At 46.9% G+C, this 23,965-nt stretch overlaps 2 protein-coding genes and 1 long non-coding RNA gene across 4 annotated transcripts; 1 reads left to right on the top strand and 2 right to left on the bottom strand.

The window, feature by feature from the left end:
* The first annotated feature begins 56 nt into the window (after nucleotides 1-56).
* LOC148757364 (uncharacterized) lies at nucleotides 57-8,583 on the top strand. Its single transcript, XR_016021902.1, has 2 exons — nucleotides 57-1,181; nucleotides 7,947-8,583. It is a non-coding gene; the product is annotated as an uncharacterized LOC148757364 (long non-coding RNA).
* On the bottom strand, nucleotides 1,178-3,463 carry TMEM139 (transmembrane protein 139). The gene is made up of 3 exons (XM_019715372.3): nucleotides 3,240-3,463; nucleotides 2,001-2,250; nucleotides 1,178-1,782 (listed from the first exon to the last, which is right to left on the bottom strand). Exons 2-3 carry the CDS (start codon nucleotides 2,231-2,233, stop codon nucleotides 1,371-1,373), a joined length of 645 nt encoding a protein of 214 aa, XP_019570931.2. The 5' UTR covers nucleotides 2,234-2,250; nucleotides 3,240-3,463; the 3' UTR covers nucleotides 1,178-1,370.
* Nucleotides 8,584-9,661: 1,078 nt separating the features above from the next.
* Nucleotides 9,662-14,184, bottom strand: GSTK1 (glutathione S-transferase kappa 1). Of its 2 annotated transcripts, XM_019715373.3 has the most exons (8): nucleotides 13,978-14,181; nucleotides 13,368-13,449; nucleotides 13,047-13,175; nucleotides 12,637-12,737; nucleotides 12,425-12,460; nucleotides 10,749-10,865; nucleotides 10,281-10,374; nucleotides 9,662-9,944 (listed from the first exon to the last, which is right to left on the bottom strand). In XM_019715373.3, exons 1-8 carry the CDS (start codon nucleotides 14,047-14,049, stop codon nucleotides 9,895-9,897), a joined length of 681 nt encoding a protein of 226 aa, XP_019570932.1. In that variant the 5' UTR covers nucleotides 14,050-14,181; the 3' UTR covers nucleotides 9,662-9,894. The 2 variants fall into 2 exon arrangements, with proteins under 2 accessions (XP_019570932.1, XP_088655983.1); XM_088799857.1 differs by lacking the exon at nucleotides 9,662-9,944 and having other exon boundaries at nucleotides 10,339-10,460; nucleotides 13,978-14,184.
* Nucleotides 14,185-23,965: the final 9,781 nt, after the last annotated feature.

A 23,965-nucleotide genomic window follows, 5' to 3' on the forward strand; every position in this document is an offset into this window, starting at 1 on the left:
CCAATGGGGTGAGAGCGCGGTCGGCGGAAAAGGAAAAGGCGGGCACAGCGGTGGGATCCGCCCAGTCCTAGGTGCGACTGAGATTGGTGGTCGGTTCCCGCGGAAATCCTGGCCCGCTTCCCGGCACCTCCCACCCCGCCTTCCCGGCCTATTGCAAGGACTTTATGGAAACGGGTGTCGCCGGGCTATTCATTTTATTGAACGGCTGGGGCAAAGGTTAGGAGGAGGCGGAGAGCGCGCGCAGGCGCTAGGCAGACACCCGCGCGGTGACTGAAAGCCTGAGTGGGGCGCGCACCCCGGAGCGGGGTGGGTCAGCGGTGGTTGAGCAGCTCCCGGTGGCTAAAACCTACAGCACAACCGCAGCACGATTCCAACCTGGTGTTTTGCTGGGAGTTGAGGAAGGGGGGAGGGACGGGGGCGGGCCGCGCTGGGGAAACGAGGTGGCGGTCAGAGTGCAGGGGTGAGGCTGAAGCGACGACAGGCTGTGCAAGCGGCCCCAGCGCTGCATATGGGCGAGTCGAGTATCTCCTTAGATCCTCCGCCTCCCCGCCCGGAAGCTCACGTCTGATCCCTGCTGCCCCTCCTCTCCACCCGTCCTCACACTGGGACGTCTCTAACCTCGGGGCAGCGTTGCTCCGCTGCTTCCCCCATTGGATGGGCAGGAGCTGTTCCCACATGGCGCAGGGTCCGGCACGGCTTTGATTAGCTCTGCTCCTCTAGGAGGCTGGGCGTGCGCCTCTGCGCCTCGCCACACTCAGCCTGCCCTGTCTGCAGACACAGCGGGCCCCCCGTTCCGGCTACACGAAGTCTTCCTCCTCTCGCTGGCAGTGGTCCAGAACGGAGACCGAGATGTGCGGATGGCCTGGCGTCCTCTGCCTTGTCCTGACAACACAAGGGGCTTTGGGAGCAGGAAAGCCAGCGCTCAAATCATTTGTATGCTATTTACTAGTACTGTGTCCCTGTGCAAGTAATCACTTTTCTGACCCTGGGAATCCTCATTTTTCAATTGCAGGTAATAATACCTCACATGGCTGAGAGGCCTAAGTGATCTACTAGAGAGAGGCAAAGCACCTGGAACAGAAGCAACAGAGCTGTCACTTAAATGTTTCTTAATTCCCCAGATTCTGTGTATCATGACCTCGTCTCACCCTCTGTTTAACTCCGGAAATATCGGATATGGGGTAGGTCTCTGAATGTTGCCTGAATGTTGTCAACTGCGAAGGGCTTACCCTAAGCCGGACTCCTCTCTGGATTCAATTCCCCATTTGTTATGTCCAGTTCCTGACACGTAGCAGGCGGGCATTGGGAAATGTTGGTCAAATGAATGAGCGGGTCTGGTGCAGAGAGATGATATATCCTGGGAAACTCTGTCAGGGGGGTGTCCAGTTGTCGTCATGGAAAACATTGTCATCATCAGGGTGACCGAAGCTGACATCATAGGCGGGGGGTGGAGTAAGAGGCTCCAGTTGGGGGAGCGGCTCCAATTTGGGGAGTGTCCCCAAGCTCTGCAGATCAGGTGCAGTGGCCACTACTCGTCCCCGAAGCCGCAGGCTGATTAGAGCTCCTCCAGGGCTTCCCCGGGTCATAGAGCTTTCTGAGCCCACTCTCCTCTCCAGTCTGTCTGTCCTGGGTCCCTCTGGATGGCTAGGCTGTCTGTCTACAAGTCCTGGGGGGATTTCAACACTGCTGTAGGGGGGTGGTTGATCCAAGTCTTGCGGAGGGCACTGTGATTCTGACACCACGGCCTCTTCATAGGTGGGCACCTCAAAGGCTTCGTTGTCCCTGAGGGAGGAGAGATAAGGTCATTGGTGGCTTCCTGAAAGGAGTCCTTTTTCCGCTTTCTATCTACCACAAAGGACCCCTCCACAAGCCCGTGACCCCTCCTCTCGCTGATACCGGTGACAGAGGAAAGCAGAGCCTGTATGTCTAAGAGACTAGAAGGACACAAGGAGAATGGATCCCCGGTGAAGTCCTGCAATCCTGCCCCCACCTTAACTCACCGTGCATTGCTGGAGGCCCCTGGGTTCTCTGTCTGCACTGATTGGAACACCTTTTTCAGAACACAGGCCAGGAGGCAGGCACACATGCAGAAGCCACCCGAGGTCAGAAAGAAATAAGCAACAGGGGCAATGTGTGGCTGTTTGCCCAGCAAAGCCAGCCCCAGGAGGAAGGAGATGCAGCACAGGTAGAGAAACAGCTTCTCCAGTCTTCCCCACAGCTGGCTGGGCACCATGGCCCTTCCCCAGGCTCCTGCAAAAAGATACACAGCTGTTGTGTCTAAACTAGCAATTGGCAGCATGGCTGGGTCAGATTCCTAAGTAACCGTATTAGACACCTTTCTGGATTTCAAGTCAGATAATTGGGTTTCAAATCAGATAAATGAGCAGCAGGGTCCTCTCCAGCCCAGTAATTCTTTTTAGGATCCCACTGTCATCCCCGAGTATTCGTATATGTGGACTAACTAGCCAGGAAACCAGCCCAGGAGTTCTGACTCCCAGCCCTCATGCCAGTTGACTGTGTCGCAGTCCTGCCTTCCTTTCTCCTTCTTCCCTGTGGTCTCCCTTCCAGCTCTGCTTTTCCACACACACCATCCAGGATCCAGTCCTGGGCGGGCTCTGGGGCCTTGGGGTTCACTGACACCCCTGGAATCCAGGTGATGGGGCAGACCCTGCCCTTCCTCTGTTACTGCTCTTGCTGGACCTCCACCCCCTAGCTTCCCAGTCAGAGACCCTCAGTATGACCCTGTTGGGGTGAGTAGGGAGAGAGGAAGCACCACTCACCCTGTCTGACCCCACCTTCCTATTTCCTCCTGTCAACCCATGCTCCAGTTGGAGGGAGAAAATGCTCATAGGCCCAACACAGCCACAGGGACACAACTAAGTGAGAGAGAATCTTACAGACAAAGGCCTAGGGCGGTGACAGTGGCCCAGATAACTCCTGATCTCTTTACACCCCGCATCTCTGCCAGGGTCTCCCATCCTGTTCTGGCCCTAACGCAGTAAAGACAGATTTCTAGTTTCCTGCCTGGAGTTACCACCGTTCCCTGGAGTTGCTTAGGGGCTGGGAGGTTGGTAGGGAGAAGCCTTTCCTTTCCTTTGCAGCACCAAGGCAGCTGTATCCCCAAACCAGCCTGTCAGGAGTTCCCTGAACTCTGAATAGCAAGGACTCAGACTCTGCAGTGGGGCCAGACCTCCTCCTTCACCCCAGCCCCAGTCCCAGGACCCTCCCGCCCCTCTCACCGGCCTTAGGAGTTCCTCCCACACCTGCCTGGCCAGACTCCGCAGAAAGTAGGTTGTCGGGGGGAGTCCGAGGCGGGGAGGGGGTGGAGCCCACTGGCCCCACCCTCTCTTCTGCCCCAATCCCTCAGCTCCTGCCCCGCTCCATTCTTCCCTTTTCTCTGTAAGGCTGACCTACCGCCCCACCTTGATTTTTCCTCCCTCCATCCACCCCCTGCGGTGCCTTAATGAGAGGCGCCTCCTTCCCACCTACAGCGATCTTTGTACTTCGGGCCAGAGTTAAATTCCCCTTTCCTTATTCCTTCTCAATCCGGTGTGTGCTGAGCAGTTGCCTTTACATTCAGGGAATCTCTTTTGTGCCTAGGGGCGGAGACTTTGGTTTGTTTAATCTCTGTAAATCACACAGTGCTTTGCATACTGTAAACTTCGCTGTGGGCCTGGAATGAATAGTGCGTCTGCTTCTGTTGCCTTGGTGCGTTTTCCATGAACTCCTTGTTTTCTGCAGACCTGAAAGACGAGTTTGTATGTCTGCTTCTTGGCCAGGTGAACTCTTGATTCTTCCGAAACCACCTTGGAGGCGAAGCCTGCTGTGGAGGCTGTCTCCACAGTATAACCGCCTACCTCTGTCACTTTACCTGTTTGTATAGTAATTTTCAATGTATGCACCTTTTTCCCCCTGTGAGCCTCTCATGGTGAGTGATTAGTTTCCATCGTCTCTGAATCCCTGCAACTAACTCAGGTCCTGACAGACACATAGTAGGTGCTCACTAAGCATAGCGAAATGCTTCGATTAGAAACTACCGTTTAGCCTGACCTCACCACACACAGGAGAGCCAGGACCCACTCTTTTCAGTTGCGGATTGGGCAGTAAATCTGGGTGAGGTGAGTGCTGGGAGGTGCAGAGGGGCTGGAGGCACACTTTGTCCTTGCAACTCAGAGAAGGACAGCCAAGACTGTGCTGAGTGCCTTCAGAGTCACCACTGGACAAACAGAGGGGAGTGGAAGATAACGGGGCACAAATCTAATCCCAGGGACAGGCGTGCGGCATAGGCGGTGTGTGAGCATGAGTTTGTGAGCGGGTGTGTGTATGTATGTGTGTGAGAGAGAGAGAACATTGATATTTCTGGGATGGAAATGCTTCCAAAGAATCCTAAATCCTCAAGCATGTCAGGATAAAGCAACGTTGTCATGTCACTGACTAGTTGTAATATTGTACAAAGCTCGCTGGGAACGAACTGAGTGAACAGCGGGGTCCAGGCTGTCACTCTTGCTCAGACGTTCAGCACTAAGCCACAAAAAGCGATTCTGGAATTTGAGAAATTGAGCGTGGTTGTTGCCAAGGGACAGAAAAAGCACTGTGTTTATTAGAAGTGTCTACAGAATGTAGCAATCTTGCCACAGGGTGCCACTTGCATATGTCCCTAACTGGGAGAAAGCAGGGAGGCGTTGTGGTTAATCACAGATTTTGTGGACTTGGCCAAACCAGCTTTCAAATCTCAGTTCTACCATCTGTCAAACTTGGTTTCATACATTCTTTATTGTTCACTTGCTATGTGGGACTCTGAGGTGTATACAGTAGATCCCGTGGGACTCTCACACTCAAGGAGCTTACTGCCCAGGAGAGGACGGCCGTGTATGTGACTAACTGTAAGACAGGCTACAAAGTGACCAATGCTGTGAGCAAGGTACAAAGTGCTGCTGGGCTTCAGGGAAGAGACTTTGTGCCGAGAAGGGCGGGGCTCAGGAACCCCTCGCAGATAAGAGTGGGGTTTGTTTACACTCCTCTTACATCCGTCTGATTACTAGGCGAGGAGGAGACAATAAATACTCGGAGGATCATTTATCGGTAATTGGCGAATACTTATAGACTTAATTATTCCTGGTCTTCTGATCCCTTGATCCTCCCTCAGTTGCCTGCCCCTGCTCCCCCATTCCCTTTCCCAGGCTCTTCCAGTCTGGCCTCAGCTAGAGCCGGTCATAGCCTTGAACGAGGGCTTGGCAAAAGAGGCAGTCGGTCTGCTCCAAGGCAAGGAAGGGTTTTCGTTTTCCCCACCGTCTGTGAAGACATTGAAGGAACTCTCTAGGCCGGGATTAAGGGCCTGGGACAAATGAGCACCGGTCCAGTTTGTCCCCAGCCTCCAATCCTCTTTTAGCCTGGGGTCCAAGTGGCTACCTCTTTCTGCTTCCTGTTTTGCGTATCCTTGGGAATTGTGGTGGAACGAAGAAGGGCTGTGATTCCTCTGAGGAGAGTAATGAATAACGGCCCCAAACTCCTCTACTTGGACCCCTCTCTCTCTGAACCTGCCTGCCTCCCCGGCAGCGTCATTTCCTGGAATCTCCAACTTTTTTACTTTGTGACTTTATCTGTCTCTCCTTTGATCTTGTTATCTCCTCATATTTTTGCTACCTTCATGACTTTCTTTTCACTTACTTTCTTTTCTTTGTTTCATTTATTTGATAAGCATATACTCAGCATGTATTACATGCTTACAGGATCAGCTACAGGTGCATAATTTGTGGGGTACAGCACAAAATGAGAATGCAGGGCCCTATTCTAAATTGCGAAGCATTTCCAGACAGCGATAGCAGGTCATAAACCTGTCGTGAGGTCCCGTGGGAGAGCGTAGGTGGCAAGTCCCTGACGCCGACCTGTGTGCATAGTCCTCTGGTGAAAATATCTAACATCACAGAATTACATTTCCATTGCATTCCCTTTCAAAACGTTTTTATCCTGCAAACATTCCAATGCACACAAAAGAGGAAAGGATAGTACAGGGAATTCTCTGTGTACCCATCACGCAGCTTCAGTAACGACCAACATTTTACCCCTCTTGTTTGTCTCTTCCTTCCACCTCTCCTACCTTTCAAACGGCATCACGCCACTTCCACCCTAAACATTTCAGAACGTAACTCCAACCGGTGAGAACTCTTTTTGTGCACAGCCATCCTGCCATTATCACACTTATTGAAATTAACATTAATTCCTGGATATCACCTAATATCCAATCCATGTTATTTCCCCCCCATTGTCTCAAAAATGTCTTCTGACAGATTGTACATTCTTCTAAAATATTTTAAAAACTATAGCTGTTTATCAAAACAATTCAATTAGAAAATAAGCAAAAGGCATGAATAGACATTTCACTGAAGAGGATGTACAGACGGCAAATAGACAAGCACACAAAAAGCTGTTCATCATTAGCCTTTAGGGAAATGCAAGTTAAAACCACAATGAAATATCACTGCACACATGTTAGAAAAGCTAAAATAAAAGAGTAATACCAAATGCTGATGAGGCTGTGGAGAAACTCACGCATGCATTGCTGGTACAGTTACTCAGGAAAAGGGGGCAGTTTCTTACGAAACTGGACATGCGCTTATGCTACTCGTATGACCCAGCAGTTGTACTCCTGGGCACTTACCCCAGAGAAATGCGAACTTATGTGCGCACAAAAACTTGTCATGAATGTTCATAGCAGCCTTATTTGTCATAGCCTCCAACTGGACACAACCCAGATGCCCTGAAACAGGTTGAAGAAACTGGCACGTCTGTACCGTGGGACACTACTCAGCAATAAAAAGGGAACAGACTACTGATACATACAACACCTAGGGTGGCCCTCAAGAGAATTATGCTGCGTGTAAACAAGCCAGTCTGATTCCGTTTATACAGCATTCCTGAGAGACAAAACTATGAATATATGGCGAACAAATCAGTGCTTGGCAGGGCTTAAGAAAGTGGGGGTGGGGTGGGAGCTGTCGCAGGGTAGCCTGAGGGACCCTGCTGATGGGAGCCTTCTGAATCTTGACTGTGGTGGTTACCTGAGTGTACAGGTGATACAACTATTTGGAACTAAATACAGACACACACAGAGTTCCTGTGGAACTGGTGAGGTCTGAATAAGGTCTGATCCTATTGTCAAGTTTGTGGTTGTGTTATTGTACTGCAGTTAGGCAGGATGTCACCATTGGGGAAACTGACGCAGGGTGTGTGGCATCTCTGCGTTATGTGTAACATTTACATGTTAAAAAAATATGGACATTTCTGGGAGGATATGCAAGAAATTGGAGTAGGAATGGGAAAGGGTAGACTTCACCTTTCACTTGACATCTTGCTGGTGTTTTCTTGGTTTGTTTACCACGTGCATACAATACTTTTTTGTTGTTAATTACCACTTACGTTTTAGGAATTTTATCCGAGAAGGTTGTGTTTTAGAAGCAAAATGTTATTTGGTAAGCTTGGAATTTGAATGAAAATCCAAGAAAGTGGTTCCCAATTCTGAGTATTGACATCATTGCAAATTTGGTATTACGTAACTACTGTTGATAGAAGGAGGGAGAGGAAGAAGCTAAGAATAGGTATAAAATTCTCTTTGGATTAAAGAAAAGAGTGTTTTTTTATTTAATAAAAAATATAGCTGCATTTGGGGGCCTTTTTTTTTTTTTTTTTTTCTGTGATGGTTAATTTTATACACTTAAACTTCACTGAGTAACGGGGTGCCCAGATGGCTGATGAAACATTATTTCTGGGTGTGTCTGAGGGTGTTTCTAGCAGAGATGAGCATTTGAATCGGTAAGCTGAGTAAAGAGGGCCCTCACCAGTGTGGATGGGTGCTGTTCAATCCTTTGAGGGGCCCAATAGGACAAAAAGAGAAGGGGCAGGGCCAGTTGGCTCTCTGAACTGAGACACCCACATTCTTCCGCCCTCAGATACCAGCGCTCCTGGTCCTCAGGCCTTTAGGCCCCACCTGCTTCCCTGGGCCTCCAGCTTGCAGATGTGTGACCGACCGCGGGACTCCTCAGCCTCCATGATCACGTGAGCCAAGACCTCATAATCGATTTCTGCTTTGTCTGTATATCTATAAATATGTTCTGTGTCTTTGGAAAACCCTGATGAATACATTCATTGTGGGTTCTGTTTGGCAGAAGTTGTTCAGAACTTATAATCTAGATCATGTGTGAGAGGGTTAGTCTAGAAATTGTCTCCTTCCTCCAGAGAAGATTGAATTCTGCTATTGGATCAGGACAATAGGGTGCTAGTCTTTGAAGAAGGATGGGCCGAGCTGGGAGCAACGCCTCTGTGGTCAGATTATCCCACATTAACCTGGGTAAGATTTAGGGTTAGGTAGTGCAGTTGGTACCTTTAGAAAACAGTGGGAAGAATGCACAATTGCACCCAAATGTGAACATACAAATTCTTGTTGTTTTAAATTTAAATATATATTTATCAGAGCATTTAAAAAGTTATACAAATAAAATAGAAATACCTTGACATATTTAATTCCAAGATTAATATATTAACATCTTCTGTAATGTATTTTAATATATCAAGATATAATCGAGATCATACTATATAGTTTCATCTTTTTTCCTAATCAATATTATATCCTAAGATTTCCACTGTGCTTTAAAATTCTTCACACATACAATTTTTGATGGCTATGAAACATTACATATGGGATATACCATAATTCATTCAAACATCCTCCTACTGTTAGATATTTAAATTATTTGGTATCACAAATTATGCCAGGACAAGTATCTCCTGAAATCTCCTTTGAAGGAGAAAGTGCTTATTTGGAGATGGACTACTGGCGTTACTTTACTATGATTTGAAATCCTGGGATATTCTGAAATAATGGAAAAGGGGGAGAAAAGAGGAAGACAGAACAGTGATGTGGGACAAAAGGGGAGTATGGGATGTGAGATGAGAAAGAGCCACAGGGAGGGGGCAAAGGGAAGATGCTTTCCACACGTGCTTTCCACCCCGTGTCCAAGTGTTGTTTCAGCTTCTCAATAAAGACATTCTCAAGGAAGTCCAAATACTATTGAAACACAAGGTATTCTACTTATTGCACAGTAGGCAGATAGAGCAGGGGCTTTGGATAAATAACTGGCGTGTGGGAAAGCCATAAGTTTGTGTGCAAGCAACAGAACTTATACTAGGCCAGGGAGAGAGGCTGGGGTTTTCTCAGGATCTGCATGTGGGTGACAGGAGGGAGCTCAGAGGGGATGAGCAGCTTGCCCAGGCCATGGCAACTCCAGCAGGTCTCCCTATGCTGCCCTGGTTCTGCTGGCCAGTGAGCTGGACCCAGTTTAAATATCTGGGCAAAAGCTCAGCCATGCTCTGGTTCCCTCCAGCCTTCACTCCCATTGGGCCTCTGGTCCCAGCCCCTCTCAGACACCGTGGGGGGTCAGAAGACAGTACGTGCCAAACTGGAGAGTTGCAAAATACACCTGGCTTAGTTTTCTGTCCTTGACAGAGACCTAGGGAGTTTCTGCAGAAGAAGAGGGACTGTTTCCAGCTCCTTGCACACGAGCTGCGCCAGGTGGGCAGGGGAGCTGGGAGTCCGGGAAGAGCTGTTCTAAGAGTAGACAGGATATGACTGCAGGAACAAGAACACAAACGCCACGGAAGACACAGATGCAGAAATATGCCTAATGGCATTAGGTTTATTTTGTGCGAAAGAAGAGTTTGGGGCTCTGAAAAGGCACTTAGAGGCACAGAAGTAAGAGCTGCCAGGAGGATAACATAGAGGACGCACCACACAGCCCCTGCCTGGCATCTCCGGGGCTGGGGAGGCCAGAGCCCCAGTGCCCCACGGTCAGCAGATGGTCAGCTGGTTCACCCCAATGGCTTTGTTTCCTCTGGGCATCCTTAAAGCCTGGATTCCACAGCTGGAGGCACAGGACCCATCCACTTCTCTCCTGGATGGAGAAAACCACACATGTCAGAGGCGGACTTCACAAGCCCCCAGGGGTTCTCTAGGAAGAGCACGCTTGGCTGCAAGGTACAGAAGGCTTCCTTCTCTCCTATGGGGGTGAAGGTGGCCCCTCCCATTTAACCTACAGGCAAGCACCCCATGCCTGGAAGAGGCTTTGCTGTTGGAAATGCCCAGAACATTTTTTTCTTGATGCTGTTTTTGAGTTGAGCTGCTGAATTCTCTGCCTAGGACATATTTTGCTCTAAATCTGTCCTGGTGAACCAATAGGATGGGAGTAAGGCTGGGGTCAGGGGCAGCTCAGTGTGACCCTGTAACTTACCCAGCAGGTGTGCCAGCAGCTCCATCCGGTCCGAGCCAAACAGCATGTGGGTTTGGCCATCCACATGGGCCACGGTGACGGGCAGCCCAAAGGCCTGGAGAAAGCAGTTCCAGTGCAGGGAGGAAGGTGATGGAGCAGGTGTTTATTAGGCTGGGGTCAAGGCTAGGAGCCAATCCTTGTCTGGGGTCATACAAGCAAATGGCCAGAGGTGTTTGATAAGCGGCTTCACAGCTCTAAGGAAAGTTTTCTGTTTCTAACTCTTGGATGCTCTGCCTTTGATCACCATCTATCTCCCTCTCTTCCATTCTTTGGGGGCAGGGCCAGGAAGGGAGAGGACAAATGTCCTCTGGGAGAGCTAGGGAGGCCTCCTGTAGGGAGGGGCTTCTGGACAGGAGCGTGGGGACCCAGCAGAGCGGCTCAGACTGCCTTTCACACTGGCGTTGGGGACACACATCACGAGTTGCTCACCCCGTATTTGCAGGCCGCCTCGGTGGTCTCCTTGAGCTGGTTCTTCACCTGTGGTGTGGAGGTCTTTTCCAGAATTCTCCGGGCTTGTTCTGTAGACATGCCAGCCTTCTCTGCAGCCTGAGGGAACACAGCCTGCATCAGCGGGGGTGGGGATCTCAGGAGTCTTTTCATTTGCTGCTCCCAGGTTTTCCTGGCAAGGCCTTTACCCACCCTGCAGGGGAGGTCTATCCTCGTGAAGAGGGGCTATGTTTTCTTCCTTCAAAAACCTTGAGATTGGCGGGAAGAGCAGGTGGCAGAGTCATAGCTGCAGAAACTGAACACCAGAGAGCATCTTAGAGACAGCTCCTGACCCCTCAGGACGCCACCAGGAGACTGAAGTTGAGCAGTACCTCACTGGTCATTGTTAAAGACTCAAGGTCAGAATCTGAGTCCCTGCCTGTGAAGTCCGGGGCTCTTGCCTTCCTACTTCTCAGAATTCCTGACTATCTCGTGCTTTTCTGAATCAAGGGCTGGGTTCTAATTCCCAAGGAATTTCCTGGAGACTTCTGAGGAGGGCACGTGGCCTCTGCAGCCACCTGCCTGGCTTCAAGAGAATGACAAAGGCTCAGTTTGGGTTTGTCTTTATAGTCTGGGATCGGTGGTTTGGCTGTACATTACAGTCTCTGGGGGGAGCTTTTTAAAATCCCAATTCTCAGGCCACCCTCTAGAACACTTGCATTGGAATGTCGGGGGGTGGCAGCCAGGGGTTCCAGGTGATTTTAACCTATAGCCAGGTGTGAGGAGCCCTGAGACCGACCGCTTCGGCCTGCAGGGGAAACACGGAATCGTGCTTTCTGAGGTGACATTGTCTTTGACTTGGCTACATACGACGTCTGTGTCCCAGACCAGATGTTCAATCATAGGAGAATGGTTAAGTAAACAAAACCAACCACGGAGTGGAATGCTGCGTTGGGAAATGATTGTTAAATATTAAGTGACAAGGGAAGCCTACGCATAAACTGGATGGGGATAAAACCACGGGAGGATACATCGGCCATTCTTTGTATGTTTAAAGTTTTTTTGTGATTTGCCATTTTGTATATTCAATTTGAATATACCTCAACTATCTTTTGTAAATTGAAGGGACAACATTGTTTTGAATTTCCTGATTTAATCGCAAACAAAACACGTACTTTTTATACCTCCATCTATGGCTGGCACCCATGTCAATGTTTTGAGCTATTTCCACTTGTTCTCACTCAGACTTCTGTATAATTCTGGCTTGAGTCAGTTATCTCTTTTTGTCTTTTTAAAGCCTGTTTTAAAAGTCTCCTGCTTTCTACTCTGGACATTTTGGTGAGGTGTGTGTTGGACTGTTTGGGTCCAAGACTTGTCCATACTTCATCCCTCCCCGTCTGTCTGGAGGGGTAACGTTTATGGTCTCTCTCCCACTGACTTCCTCTATCACATAATTGTACCCGTGCAGAATTTTGCACTTCCCCTTCCAACCATGAGATATTCGTGTGAGACTCCTCTTAGTTCCAGCCTTGCAGTAATTTGGCCCCTCAAACACAGGTATCCTTTCTCCCCAAATAACCATAGCCTCCGCCACCAAGACAATGATGGCTTCTGCACCCCAAATGCCAACTGTTCTCAGATTCTTTGGGGGGGGGGTGGCACAGAGCCAGGACACTCACTGCCAGGATGCTTTGGGGCTCTGTGATGTCTTCATCCTGAGAAGAAGCGAACACTCAGTCGGAAGGAGGCGGCCCGGCGAGGGGTGGGAGGGAGGGATGGAGGACAGGAGGGCAGTGAATAGGGGAGGGCAGGAGCAGGTGTCTGGAAACAAAGGGAGGGTCACCAAGTCATCCGGGGTCTCCCAGGTGGGTTCCCAGAACCCTGCCCTCACCCGAGACCACACACGCATCCATAGTTCCCTGGACGCTTTCTCCAGCATCTCCGGGTGTTCCGACTTCATGGCTGTGAGGAAGCGCATGGCCGACAAACTTCCTGTGGGGCAGAGGCACTGAGGTAGGGCTCTCCTAGTTTGTTTCCTGATGGAGAACTGGCTCTTCCCTGCTTCTGACATCCCCCCAGAGCTCCACTGCCCTCAGCTTCCCACCCAAGTTTCTCTTAACTGATCTGTCCTGCTCTTTGTCCTCTTATGTCCCCACAACCTTCTGTTCGCTCAGTTCTGATCCTGAGTTTTCCCAGAGTTTGGTTCATTGACGTTAGTCACCCAGCCCCTCCTTCCTGGCCCTAAGTCTCCAACTTCGCTGCCCTCCACCAGCTCCCCCATCTGTAGCCCATTCTCTTCACCTTTTTCAAGGATCACAGAGAAGAAATCCTTTGGGAAATTGATGGGAACCTGGATTTGCTGTCCCAGGAGCTTTATGTCATTTGTCAAGTATTTGGCTTTTCGGGGAAGCATTGCTGGTGGCTTGTTTCCTGCAAGTGGAAAGTAGGGCCCCGCTGCTGAGAGACACCTGAGTCCAAGGCTTGGGGGACCCCTACTGCGTTTTGGGCACAGGGCAGATTACTAGCGGCTGGTGCCAGTACAAAGACAGTTGAGGGCAGCCTCCCTGGGCCTCTGAAATCAGCCCTCCCTCGAGTCGCTGCCCCAAGCCTCTGCCTTTTTACCACTGTCTTTCATGATCCCTGCAATGAGGCTCGGGCGCAGCTGCAGATGGATGTTCCAGATGTTCTTGTATCGGCACAGGATCTGCAGGAGCAGAGACGATCTAGAGCCAGTGCTCAAGGTGGAAAGCATGAGAATGGCAGAGGGAAAGACAAGGGTGTTTCATGGCAGCTGGTTTGCCAGCGGCTCTAAGCGCAAAGTAGGGGTGATGCGGACCCCCTAAAGTACTTGGTTTGAGATGGCAAAACTCTCTCCACTCCTAGCAATCTATCCCAGGACCTCTGCTCCTGTGCAGTTTCCATCCTGTACCACACACTACCCTGTCACCCCTCCAAACTGACATCCAGGGCTAAGAGGTGGCGGTGCCATGGCTTTCTCCTTTATTCTCTGGAGTTGCCCCTTTTCCAAAGCACTGTGGTAAACTGCGATAGACCGGCTTGACCTGGAGCCAGTGACCTTATTCCCTTTAGAAATACCAAGTGACCTTCAGCCCTGGCTCTCTATCTGCATGTCCTAAACTGTTTTGGGCAGTGCCAGGAATTGCACGAGACCATGGACCCTGCGTCCTGCACTCTCTTCTCTCTGCCCTTGCCCTCCCAGACCCGGCGTCACCTCGAAGCCCAGCCAGGAGTAGGGGGACAGCACGTCGTAGAAGAACTCCAGGGTCCGCGGCGCGGGCCCCATGCTGGCGCGTAGCGAAGGAGAAGCGATAGCGGCTGCAGAAGAGAGGCGGCGACACCTCCCAGATTCCGGGCCTGCCTGGAGGACCGCCCCGTGCCTTCACCGCGCAGCCTCGGAGAGCTGTACCTCCGGAGTCTGGCAGCTAGTTGGGGTGGGCGGGGCTGCGCCGCGGGGAGCCAAATGGGTGGGGTGTCACCGCGGGAGCGCGTGGGCTTGGTGACCCGCCCACCTCTTGGTCACCGCCCTGTCCTGGGGTGGAGTCTGGGGCAAAAGAGGGTGGTTTGAGAGGCATGCTGCGCCTCTCAGCTGTGCGCTTTTGGCAAGCCGCTGGACCTCTCTGAACCTGTTTCCTCATCCCTCATAAATATGGGGACACGCAGTGATAACTCCTACCTATATAGACTTGGGAGGAATGAGAAGACTGCGGTGCACGTTAGTTATTAGTGTTACTTGGCAGTTGCATGAACTTCCTGGGGCTGGGGCAGAGTAGGAAGTGGCTAATATGTGTGTGTGTGTGCGTGCGTGCGTGTGTGTGAGTGTGTGTGTGTTTCTCAGAGCTTAGCACATGCCTGGAACATAGATTTGACTGTCAGTACATATTTTATAAGTGAGTGAAGGAGACATGGAATAGTCTGCCCTATTAGTATTTGTGAATGTCATATTGTCTTATAAAGGGATTACATTTACCGCAGACACATAATTTTTTAGAGTTCCATTGAATTTCATTAAAATTATTTTTAACATTGTTAATTTTACGGATTGGAAAGCATGCATGTATTCCACTTCTCATTTGTATTTATTAGAAAAAACCCAGGCCATCAGAATACAAAGACACAATATAAATGTTCAGATAGACTAGACTAGAACATATAAATGGAACAAGAAATGATGTTATCTTTGCCCCCTTGCAAATTAAACTACTTGCGTGACGATCATCAAAACTGAAAAATTATGCTTAGTTTTTCTCCAGCAACATTAATTTACAAGTATCCAAGAGCTAATTTAGCCCGGTAATAAGATTTTATTGTAAAAGCAGATCATCACTTATTTTTTCAAAACCTTTCTGTTTGGAAATAATTTCAGACTCACAGAAGAGTTGTAAAGATAGCATAGAGTCTCTGCATGCCCCTGGCCCAGCTTTCTCCTACGTGAACATCTGTCATCGTCATGGTGGAATGAGCAACACTGTGAAATTAACATTGGTACATTACCCTTAACTAGATTGCAGACTTCATTTGGATTTCACCAGTTTTTCCACCCCACGTCCTTTTGGTCCAGGATCCAGTCCGGGATACGACATAGAATTTAGCTGTCATGCATCTTTAGTTCCCTCCTGTCGGAAAATTTTATTGACTTTTTCTTGTGACACCTTTGAAAAGTATTGGTCAGGTATTTTATAGAATGCCCTTCAATTTGAGTTTGAAGTTTTCTCACGACTAGGCTGGGTTATGGATTTGGGGAATACTATGTACCAGGGAGGTAAAGCGCCTTTCTCCTCAAATTGTATGGGGAGGGTGTCCCCTGATACCAACATGACATTACCGGTGACGTTAATCTTGACCACTTGGTTAAGGTGGAGAAACTGAAGATTTTCTCCGTAAAAATCACTGTTTTCCCTTTTCCATCCTCTATTCTTTGGAAGAGAGTCACTAAGTGCAACCCACTTGGGGTGGAGGTAGTGATTGGGTAGATTAAACCTACCTCCTAGAGGGAAGAACATCAAAGAATTTGTGGACATACAAGTATGGTAGAAGTACTATGGAAATTAAGACACTTTGGGGGAGATACTTTGAGGCTATGCAATGTCCTGTTCCTCCTTAAACTTTCACTCATCGATTTTATCACCAGTGAATTCTTGCCTGCAGCAATTACTGCTGTGATGTTCTAATGGTGATTTTCTATTTCCCTCATTCCACATTTATTAATAGGAATTCTTCCGAAGGGAGAATTATCCTATTTATTTATTCAGTCATTTATTTATATCACTCTGGACTCATGGGCTTTTTTTTTTTTAAGAATCATAGAATGGTAAAACATTGATCTGAGTCTCTACATCCTGCTTCCATACATTATTATTATTATTATTATTATTATTATTTTTAGGTTGGGCTTTGTTTCGGGTCATATGGAGTGGGAACGACAGCTATGCAAAGGCCATGCGCACGTCAATGGACAATTATCTTCATATTGCTGAGAGGTGTCTAGGGACTGGTTAGAGCTGTTGGAACAAGAAATAGTGATGTAAGTCAATTTTTTTAAGTAACAAAAGTAACTACTAGAGGAACTAAATGTGAAATAATTACAAACACTGGAGGAGGGAGAGAAGGGGTGCTGTATGTAAACCAAATTCTCATCTTTCATGGACGAATCGATGGTATTGTCTATGTTTGAAACATCACTCGCACTTTAATCATGTGATTTGGAATTAAATCTTTGAAACCAGAAATGCTTTAGATAAGTTGCTTTTTCCAATGAGTACAAGATGGATTGTTCCGCAAGTGGTATTGGGACAACTGGGAGGTTTAAACGAATGTAAATGGACCCATACCTCATACTTTATATGAGGAGCATCTCTAGGTGGATCAAATACAAGTATTTAAATGTTAAAGAAAGAAACCAATAAAGTGCCTGGGGAACTTATGGAAAAATGTTAAAAAAAAAAATCTATGAGGAGAGACCGCTTTGCTGACTGTAATACCAAATGCAGAAACCTTAAAAGATTTATACATTCAATTACATAAAATTGAAAAAAAAAACCTGTTTGGCCAAATCCAATAAGTCAAAAAATAACTGGGAAGAATACTTGGGTTCATTTCTCCATCATACAGTTAATTATCCTAGTGTAGAGAGAGCTAAACAAACCCCAAAAAGTGAAAGAACAACCCAGTGGAAAAATAGGCAAATGAAATATGATCAGGACAGTCACAGAAATGGACATGATGGCTCTCAAACATAAAAAACCTGTTTGTAAGTACTTATGAAAATTTCAAGTGAAAATTATACTATGATATAGTTTTATCTCTCAAGTTCTCAGAGGTCAAAAAGTTTGATGACTTGGGGTGTTAGTAAGTTTGTCTTATGTAACTGGTGGAAATATAAATCTGTACAACCTCTAAGAACAGTCTAGCAATCTCTTTCTGTTTTACAAATGCACACACCCTTTGACCTAGCAATTCCATTTTTAAGAATTTGTGCGATAAACATGTTTGCCTACATGCAGTAAGGTGTGTTATGAGGTTATTTATTATGGCATTGTTTGGAATGGCAAAAGATTGGAAACTACCCAAATGTTCCAGGGACTAATTCAATACATCAACATTTACATTTTCAACTTTACACAAAGGTTTTGGAAGCTCTATATAATGATATCCTATATAATAATAAGTGAAAATCAAGATGTAAAACAGTGCATATTATTTGCTATCTTTTAAGGATTGAAATACTTTCAAGTGTGTGGATAAACACATATGCATATATATGTGTTGATTTTGCTGGGTGGAGAGACAAAAAGCTAATCAGATTGGTTGCTTTTGAGGAGGGGAGCTAGGTGACTGGGGGCAGGGCAGAGGAGGGGGAGTTTCTGTTGTGTATAACCATTAACACTTTTTGATTTTTGACCCCAGTGAGTATATTATCTACCCAGAAAGAAAGGAGGGAAGCTGCTGTTAGGAGCTTGTCCTGGCAGAATGGGAAGGGGATTGCAAGGGCTTATTTATATGATTTATTACCATTTCTATATTTTACTTAGATTTAAGGAAAATATCAAGTATGAAGGGCATATAGCAACACAGGAGACACAGTTTTAAGATACAGTATTTGCCAAGCTACAGCTGAGTATTTACATCACTGGTTCTAAACGCCTGACATTTTCCTAAGGATTTACTGAGGGTTATGTGAAATTCTGTGTGCTAGTGTTTGCATTTAAGGCACCGTACCAAAGTGCAAGAGAGTGAAGTTGGCAATATTATGGCCGTGACCTTGGATATGCTACGCTAGACTGGAAGAGGTAAGCCTTGGCTAACTGGGTACTTTAAATATGGTTAATTACAAATTTAGTTGGAACATCTCACAGTTCATCAGGACACGCCAGTGTGACAGCTTTGCAGCTGGAGACAGCTAATATATGCTGTCACTGTCCCCTTGTAAAATACAAACAACATTGGTTATGTGGACAAAAACAAAAGACAAAAAAAAATGTAAGTAGCTGTATTAGGGACTATAAACCATTTTTCTTCATTTCTCAGACTCCCTTTCAGGTTTGATAATTTCTTTTTTTCCTTTTATTTTTTATGAAATAGCTCTATTGAGGTCTATAACGGCCATACAATACACTGCACAAATTTAAAGTGTACACTTGAAGTTGTGACATCTGTATACGCCTGTGAAACCAACACCTCCGTCAATATAATGAACGTACGTATCCATCATCCCCCAAAGCTTCCTGGTGTTCCTTGGCAATCCCTCCCTCCCAGCCCTCTCTGCCCTCTGTCCCCGGACCCCGTGATCTGCTTTCTCTCTCTAGAGATCAGTTTGCATGAAACTGTCACTATTCGGTTCGATTTCTTTTGGGAAGGTTTCCGATGCCTGATTCAATTTTGTTACTGGTGATCGGTCTGTTTAGATTTTCCAGTTCTTCATGGTTCAGCCTAGGGAGGCTATATGTTTCTAAGAACCGATTTCTTTTATACAATAAAAATCTTCATGTTCAAAATAAATATTAGGAGCCAGAGCCATTGTGTCCTGGTGTCACAGTTAGGAGGCCAGACTCCCGAGGTTAGAGAGGAGGAGCTTTATCAGTGATGGATATTAGGACTGCCACCTGAGGAAAGGGAGGGACAAGAAAGAGAGGAAGGGCGGCGGAGGGAGACACTGGGCCGTGGTGCTGCCTCAGCTAAGGCCTCCGCCTGCCCCACGGGGATTCTGAAGCTGGGATGGCCCTGCAGGGCTCCCCCAACTTAGGTGAGTGAGCTGGGCCTTTACACCCCAGTCGCAGGAGGTGGGCTGGGGCTGTCCTGGGAAGAGGCCCTGACCTGGGTCTGTCTGTACCCGCAAGCTGCAGGTCATGCCTGAAGGGGGATCTATGCAGACATCACAGTGTCGCTGACCTGGTATTAATAATACCGAGACTTCTCCCATCCTGCGGAGTTCTTTGAAAATAATGTCATTAGAGAAACAAATTTCAAATTGTGGAAAGGAAAGCGGTGTTGAAATATTTTTAGAGGCTTTTTTCTTTTAGAATTTGACAGTGAGAATAATCCTTAAATTCAGGTCTCAAAGAAGATTCATTTGTTTATGAATTCACACTTTCATCCACTATGGCAGAGTTTCTCCACCTCAGCACTATTGACATGTTGGCATGGATAATTCCTGGTTCTGGGGGGTGGGGGGTGTGTCCTGTGCTTTGTACATGTTTAGCAGCATCCTTGGCCTCCACCCACTAGATGCCAGCAGCACCCTCCAACCCCAGTGCGATGATAAAATATACTCAGTGAAAGAAAACAGATGCAGAGGACGCCATTCATATGATTGCATTTCTGTGAACTTTCTAGAGAAGATAGCAAATCAGTGGTTTGTCCTGAGGCTGGGGGTGGGATCAGGGAGTGACTGAGAATTGACATGAGGGGACTTTTGGAGGTGATGGAATTGCTAGATTACTCCTGAGGGGTCAGAATGACTCCTGGCGGAGAACCACTGCACTAGTTCTTATTGAGTGCCCGCCCCTTCTGTGCCATGTACTGTTCTGAGTGCTTGGGGATACAAACACAGTTTATCCTTTGATGTGGGAATCAAAAGGCAAAAAGGTTGGTTGGCAAATTCAGTACACTGTATGGTGTGTGTGTGTGTGTGTGTGTGTGTGTGTGTGTGTGTGTGTGTGTGTTTGGGGTGAGGGGATGTTGGGGCAAAGAGAAAAAGTCAGGGAAATCTTTCCATGGAAAGTGACCCTAAAGGAAGACTTGAAGGGTCAGTAGGTTTAGGTAGGAGTTCGACCAGTGAGAGAGAAAGCAGGTGGATCTCCACCGAGGACCTAAGAGAAGTTGACCTTGGCTGAAGGATTTAGAAGATGGCAATGGCAGCAGATGAGGCTGGAGAGGTGGCAGGTAGAGTCCAGGTCAGGTGACAAGTTTCAACATCAATACTTGAATGACTTCAAGCATAATAGGATTTTTTAAATGCATTTTATGGAAGAGTAGTAGTAATTCCATTGCTTAAGAACTCAGAAGTACTTCCTGTGGTGTGGAAAAACATATGAGCGCTGTTAATACTTTACTCACGTGTTGAATCGCATAGCCACAAATATTTTCTTTTATTATTTAGTAAATACACATAGGACACATAAAGCTTACCACTTGTCAGACGCTCTTCTAAGTACTTTATAAAAATTAACCCATTTAATCCTTGTAACAATCCTACAAAGTAGGTATGATTTTTAGCGGCTTTATTGTGGTTGAATTTATGTATCATAAAGTTTACCCATTGTAAACGTGCCATTCAATGATTTTTATTAAATTTGTAGGGTTGTGCAACCACCATGATCCAGTCTTACAGTATTTCCATCACCTCAGAAATGTTCCCTCGTGCCAGTTTGCAATCAAGTCCGTTCCCACCCCTGGTAATAGGAAACACTGATCAGGGTTCTGGCTCTAGGGATTGGCCTTTCCTGGAAATTTCATGTAACTAGAATCATATAATGTATGTGTGTTTTGCATCTGACTTCTTTCATTTAGCATACTATGAACCTAGCATACTAGGTTCATCCATGTTTAGTGTGCATCGGTAGTGTTTTTTATTGCTGAATAGTATTCCATTGTATGGATGTACCAGTTGTGTTTATCCATTCACCACGCGATGGACGGTTTGGATTATTTGCAGTTCTTGGCCATGGTGAACAGTGCTGCTATGAATATTTGCATACAGGTCTTAGTGTGGACCTGTGTTTTCATTTCTCGTGGGTAGATACATGGGAGTGGATACTTGGGTGTAATGGTAAGTTTATGCTTCACCTTTTAAGGAACTGACAGACTGTTCACCAAAGTGGCTCTTCAGGTAGGTACTGTGATTACCCTGCTCCTAATTTTACTGGTGGGGAAAATGAGGCATGGAGTGTCAGAAACTTGCACAAGGTCATAAAGCCTGTAAGTGGTAGAGGTGGGAATTGAACCTGTGCAGTCTGGAGCTGGCCTCTGTGAACTTGACACTCACCTTTGGCTGCCACGTCCTGGCTTGGAAATTGTTCTCAGTTTCAAAGAATGAAACTTCTCTACTTTTCCTTATTTGATTGTGGTTCCACGCTGCTAGAGAACATGTTATTCAGCTCTGTCCGTGGGAATTGTACTTGAAGGAATTTCTGTGATGTCCTTTTCCTTCTTTACTTCCAAGGTCATTCCCTACGCAGATGTCAGCCCACTCAAGTGTTTTTATTTCTGTGTTCCTTCCATGAGAAAAATGAGCAAGCCTCAGGAGTGTTTGCAACTGGGATTTGTAACCTCTCCAGGGACCAAGTCCCCTTTCTGGGACCAAGAACCACCTTCTTAGGACAAAATAACATGCTGGCTGCTGGTAGAGTGTGTGTGCCTGGCAGATTTCCTTCTGGTGCAGCAGCTGGTAACCCACGGGGCACCTGCCAGTGATGCTCAGAAGACCCCTTTCCTCTGACTGGTAATTACTGGTTTTAAAGGTTTTAAAGGTTTTAAAGGCCAGCACAGGCACCTCTCCCTTCTGCGTCCAACACTTGATGTGCTCAGCCCCCTCTGCACCTTGACTTTCCTGAGGACAACAAAGAACAAGACAGCCCACTCTCCATCCTGCTCTAGACAAACCTTTGGGTTAACTTATAAGGGATTAATAACATGCAATTTTGACTGCTGTTCTTAAAGAGCTAGGAGCTATTTTGAGAGAGGTGTAATCATAGTTAAGGTTATGGCAAGGTTCTCCTGGGGTCTTTGAGTTCTAGCCATATAGTCTCAGGGCGTGGCTGTTTTTCCCACGTCATTACTCCGGGAATGTAACTGGCCCAAAACCATAGGCCAGTAAGGGCCACAACTGTGAGCCCCACTCAGATCCCACATCTTCAGCCCTAAACTATGCTGCCCCCCAAGACTCCTATCTTCCAGGATCACCTTGCGAAAGTTCCTCTTCGGGGTTCCTGCGCCAACCCCGGGCATTCCCCAATCATGGCCCTTACCGTAGTATATTGAAATTTTCAGTATCTCCCGCTGTATTGTAAGCTTCTGCAGGGAGGGAGACGTGTGTGTGTGTGTGTGTGTGTGTGTGTGTGTGTGTGTGTGTACGCACGCACACTAATTTTCCTTGTATAGTCCAGCTGGTGGTTTCCTGTAGCTTTTAGATGTTTGAATGTCTTTTCCTTCACTATCATCTGTGCCTTTCATGAATGGAATGCTAAGCAAGTTTTTGAGCTTTGGAGGTCTTGTTTAATAAGCCATTCTCCACCCTTTAGTCGCAAAATTATTCTCTAGTCTATTAATTTCATAATTTTACCTTGCACATTTAGAGCTTTTATCCATGTGGATTTACCTTTGTATAAAGTAAGAGGAAGGGATCCAACTTAATTTTTCTCCAAACAGGGAGCCTCACTCCACTACCATTTAATAAAGAATCTATTTTTTACCCACTTGCATATATGGGTCACTTTTCTTCATATCTTAAGTTCCAATGGATATTTTTATGGTCGTTTTCCTGTTCTATTAGTCTAACTATAACTTAGTACTATGCCTTAATATCTGGTAGAGATTCGTTACTCAAAGACCTTTACTCTTCCATATAAGGTTTAGAGTAAATTGTTGAATTCACTAAGCCACTAATATTTTATGGTACTATACCTGGAAAGATCTAGCAGATTTGTTGATAAGTAAATCCCTTGCCTCTGTATGAGTCTTATTTACCTTACAGCCTTACCACCTGGAACAATAGCTCACATATACACTAGCTCAGGAAATATTAATAGAAGTGACCTGTTGTCCAACTGATTAATGGTCTCCTTTCAGTGACTGGGTAGGAAAACAAATGACGCGGTGATGGAGGTTGCATTTGAAACCATCTTGTCTTCTTTTGAGCCAGAGGAGAAAGATGCGGACAAGTATCGGGGGACTGATCTCTTCTGTAACAGGGATAACTGACTTCGGTTTTAATGGTAATAAATACTGAATAAGATCACCAGCTCTTGATTGGGAATAGCTTCTGCATAGAGTTTTGGAGCTGGTTACACACAAGGGCCGATAGCTGGATTCCTGGAATTTCAAAGGAAAATGTGGAGCTTAAACCAAGAGATGAAAGGGGGGAAAATACTGTCAGTTAATAACATCAGAATAGTGATTTGCTGACTATTGAGTTGCAAATTCTTCTGCAGAAAAGGTTCGCAGTGCAGAAACGAGGAGGGTGCCATCTAGTGGCCACAAGTCCAAACAACACCATGTGATCTTCAGTCCTGAAGAACGATAGGAAACAGTGCTTGCAGGGTACTAGGGAGAATTCTAACAATTTTGCACATTACATCAATCACCCCACTAGACAGAGATATTTAGTACCCCTGTTGTAAAGGTGAGGAAATGGAGGCTCAGAGGAGTTGAGCGACTTGCTCAAGGTCACAGAGCTAATAATACTGTGTTGAAATCTAGACCGTGTGGCCGGAGTCAGTATGTCCGATCGTTTCGCTGTCTTGCCTGAGCGGAAGGGGGCAGTGATGGCCTGGAGTTGGCTCCCAGCGGCTGGAGAACACGGTGGTCGCTGCTCTTCCCAGCTTCCCATCCAGTGACGTCACTCGGTCGTGTGAACTCCGTCCTGGTGAGAGTAGTTACACAGGGAAAACACAAAATTCTACCCAGCGGGCGTCCCCTGCCCCCTTCCTCCCCCTGCCCCAGAGAACTGCTTTGCCAACACACCCTGGGTGAGAAAGACTGAGAAT

This window comes from Rhinolophus sinicus, chromosome 8, assembly GCF_057876585.1.
Source record: "Rhinolophus sinicus isolate RSI-liver-muscle chromosome 8, RSI-T2T, whole genome shotgun sequence".
NCBI lineage: Eukaryota > Metazoa > Chordata > Mammalia > Chiroptera > Rhinolophidae > Rhinolophus > Rhinolophus sinicus.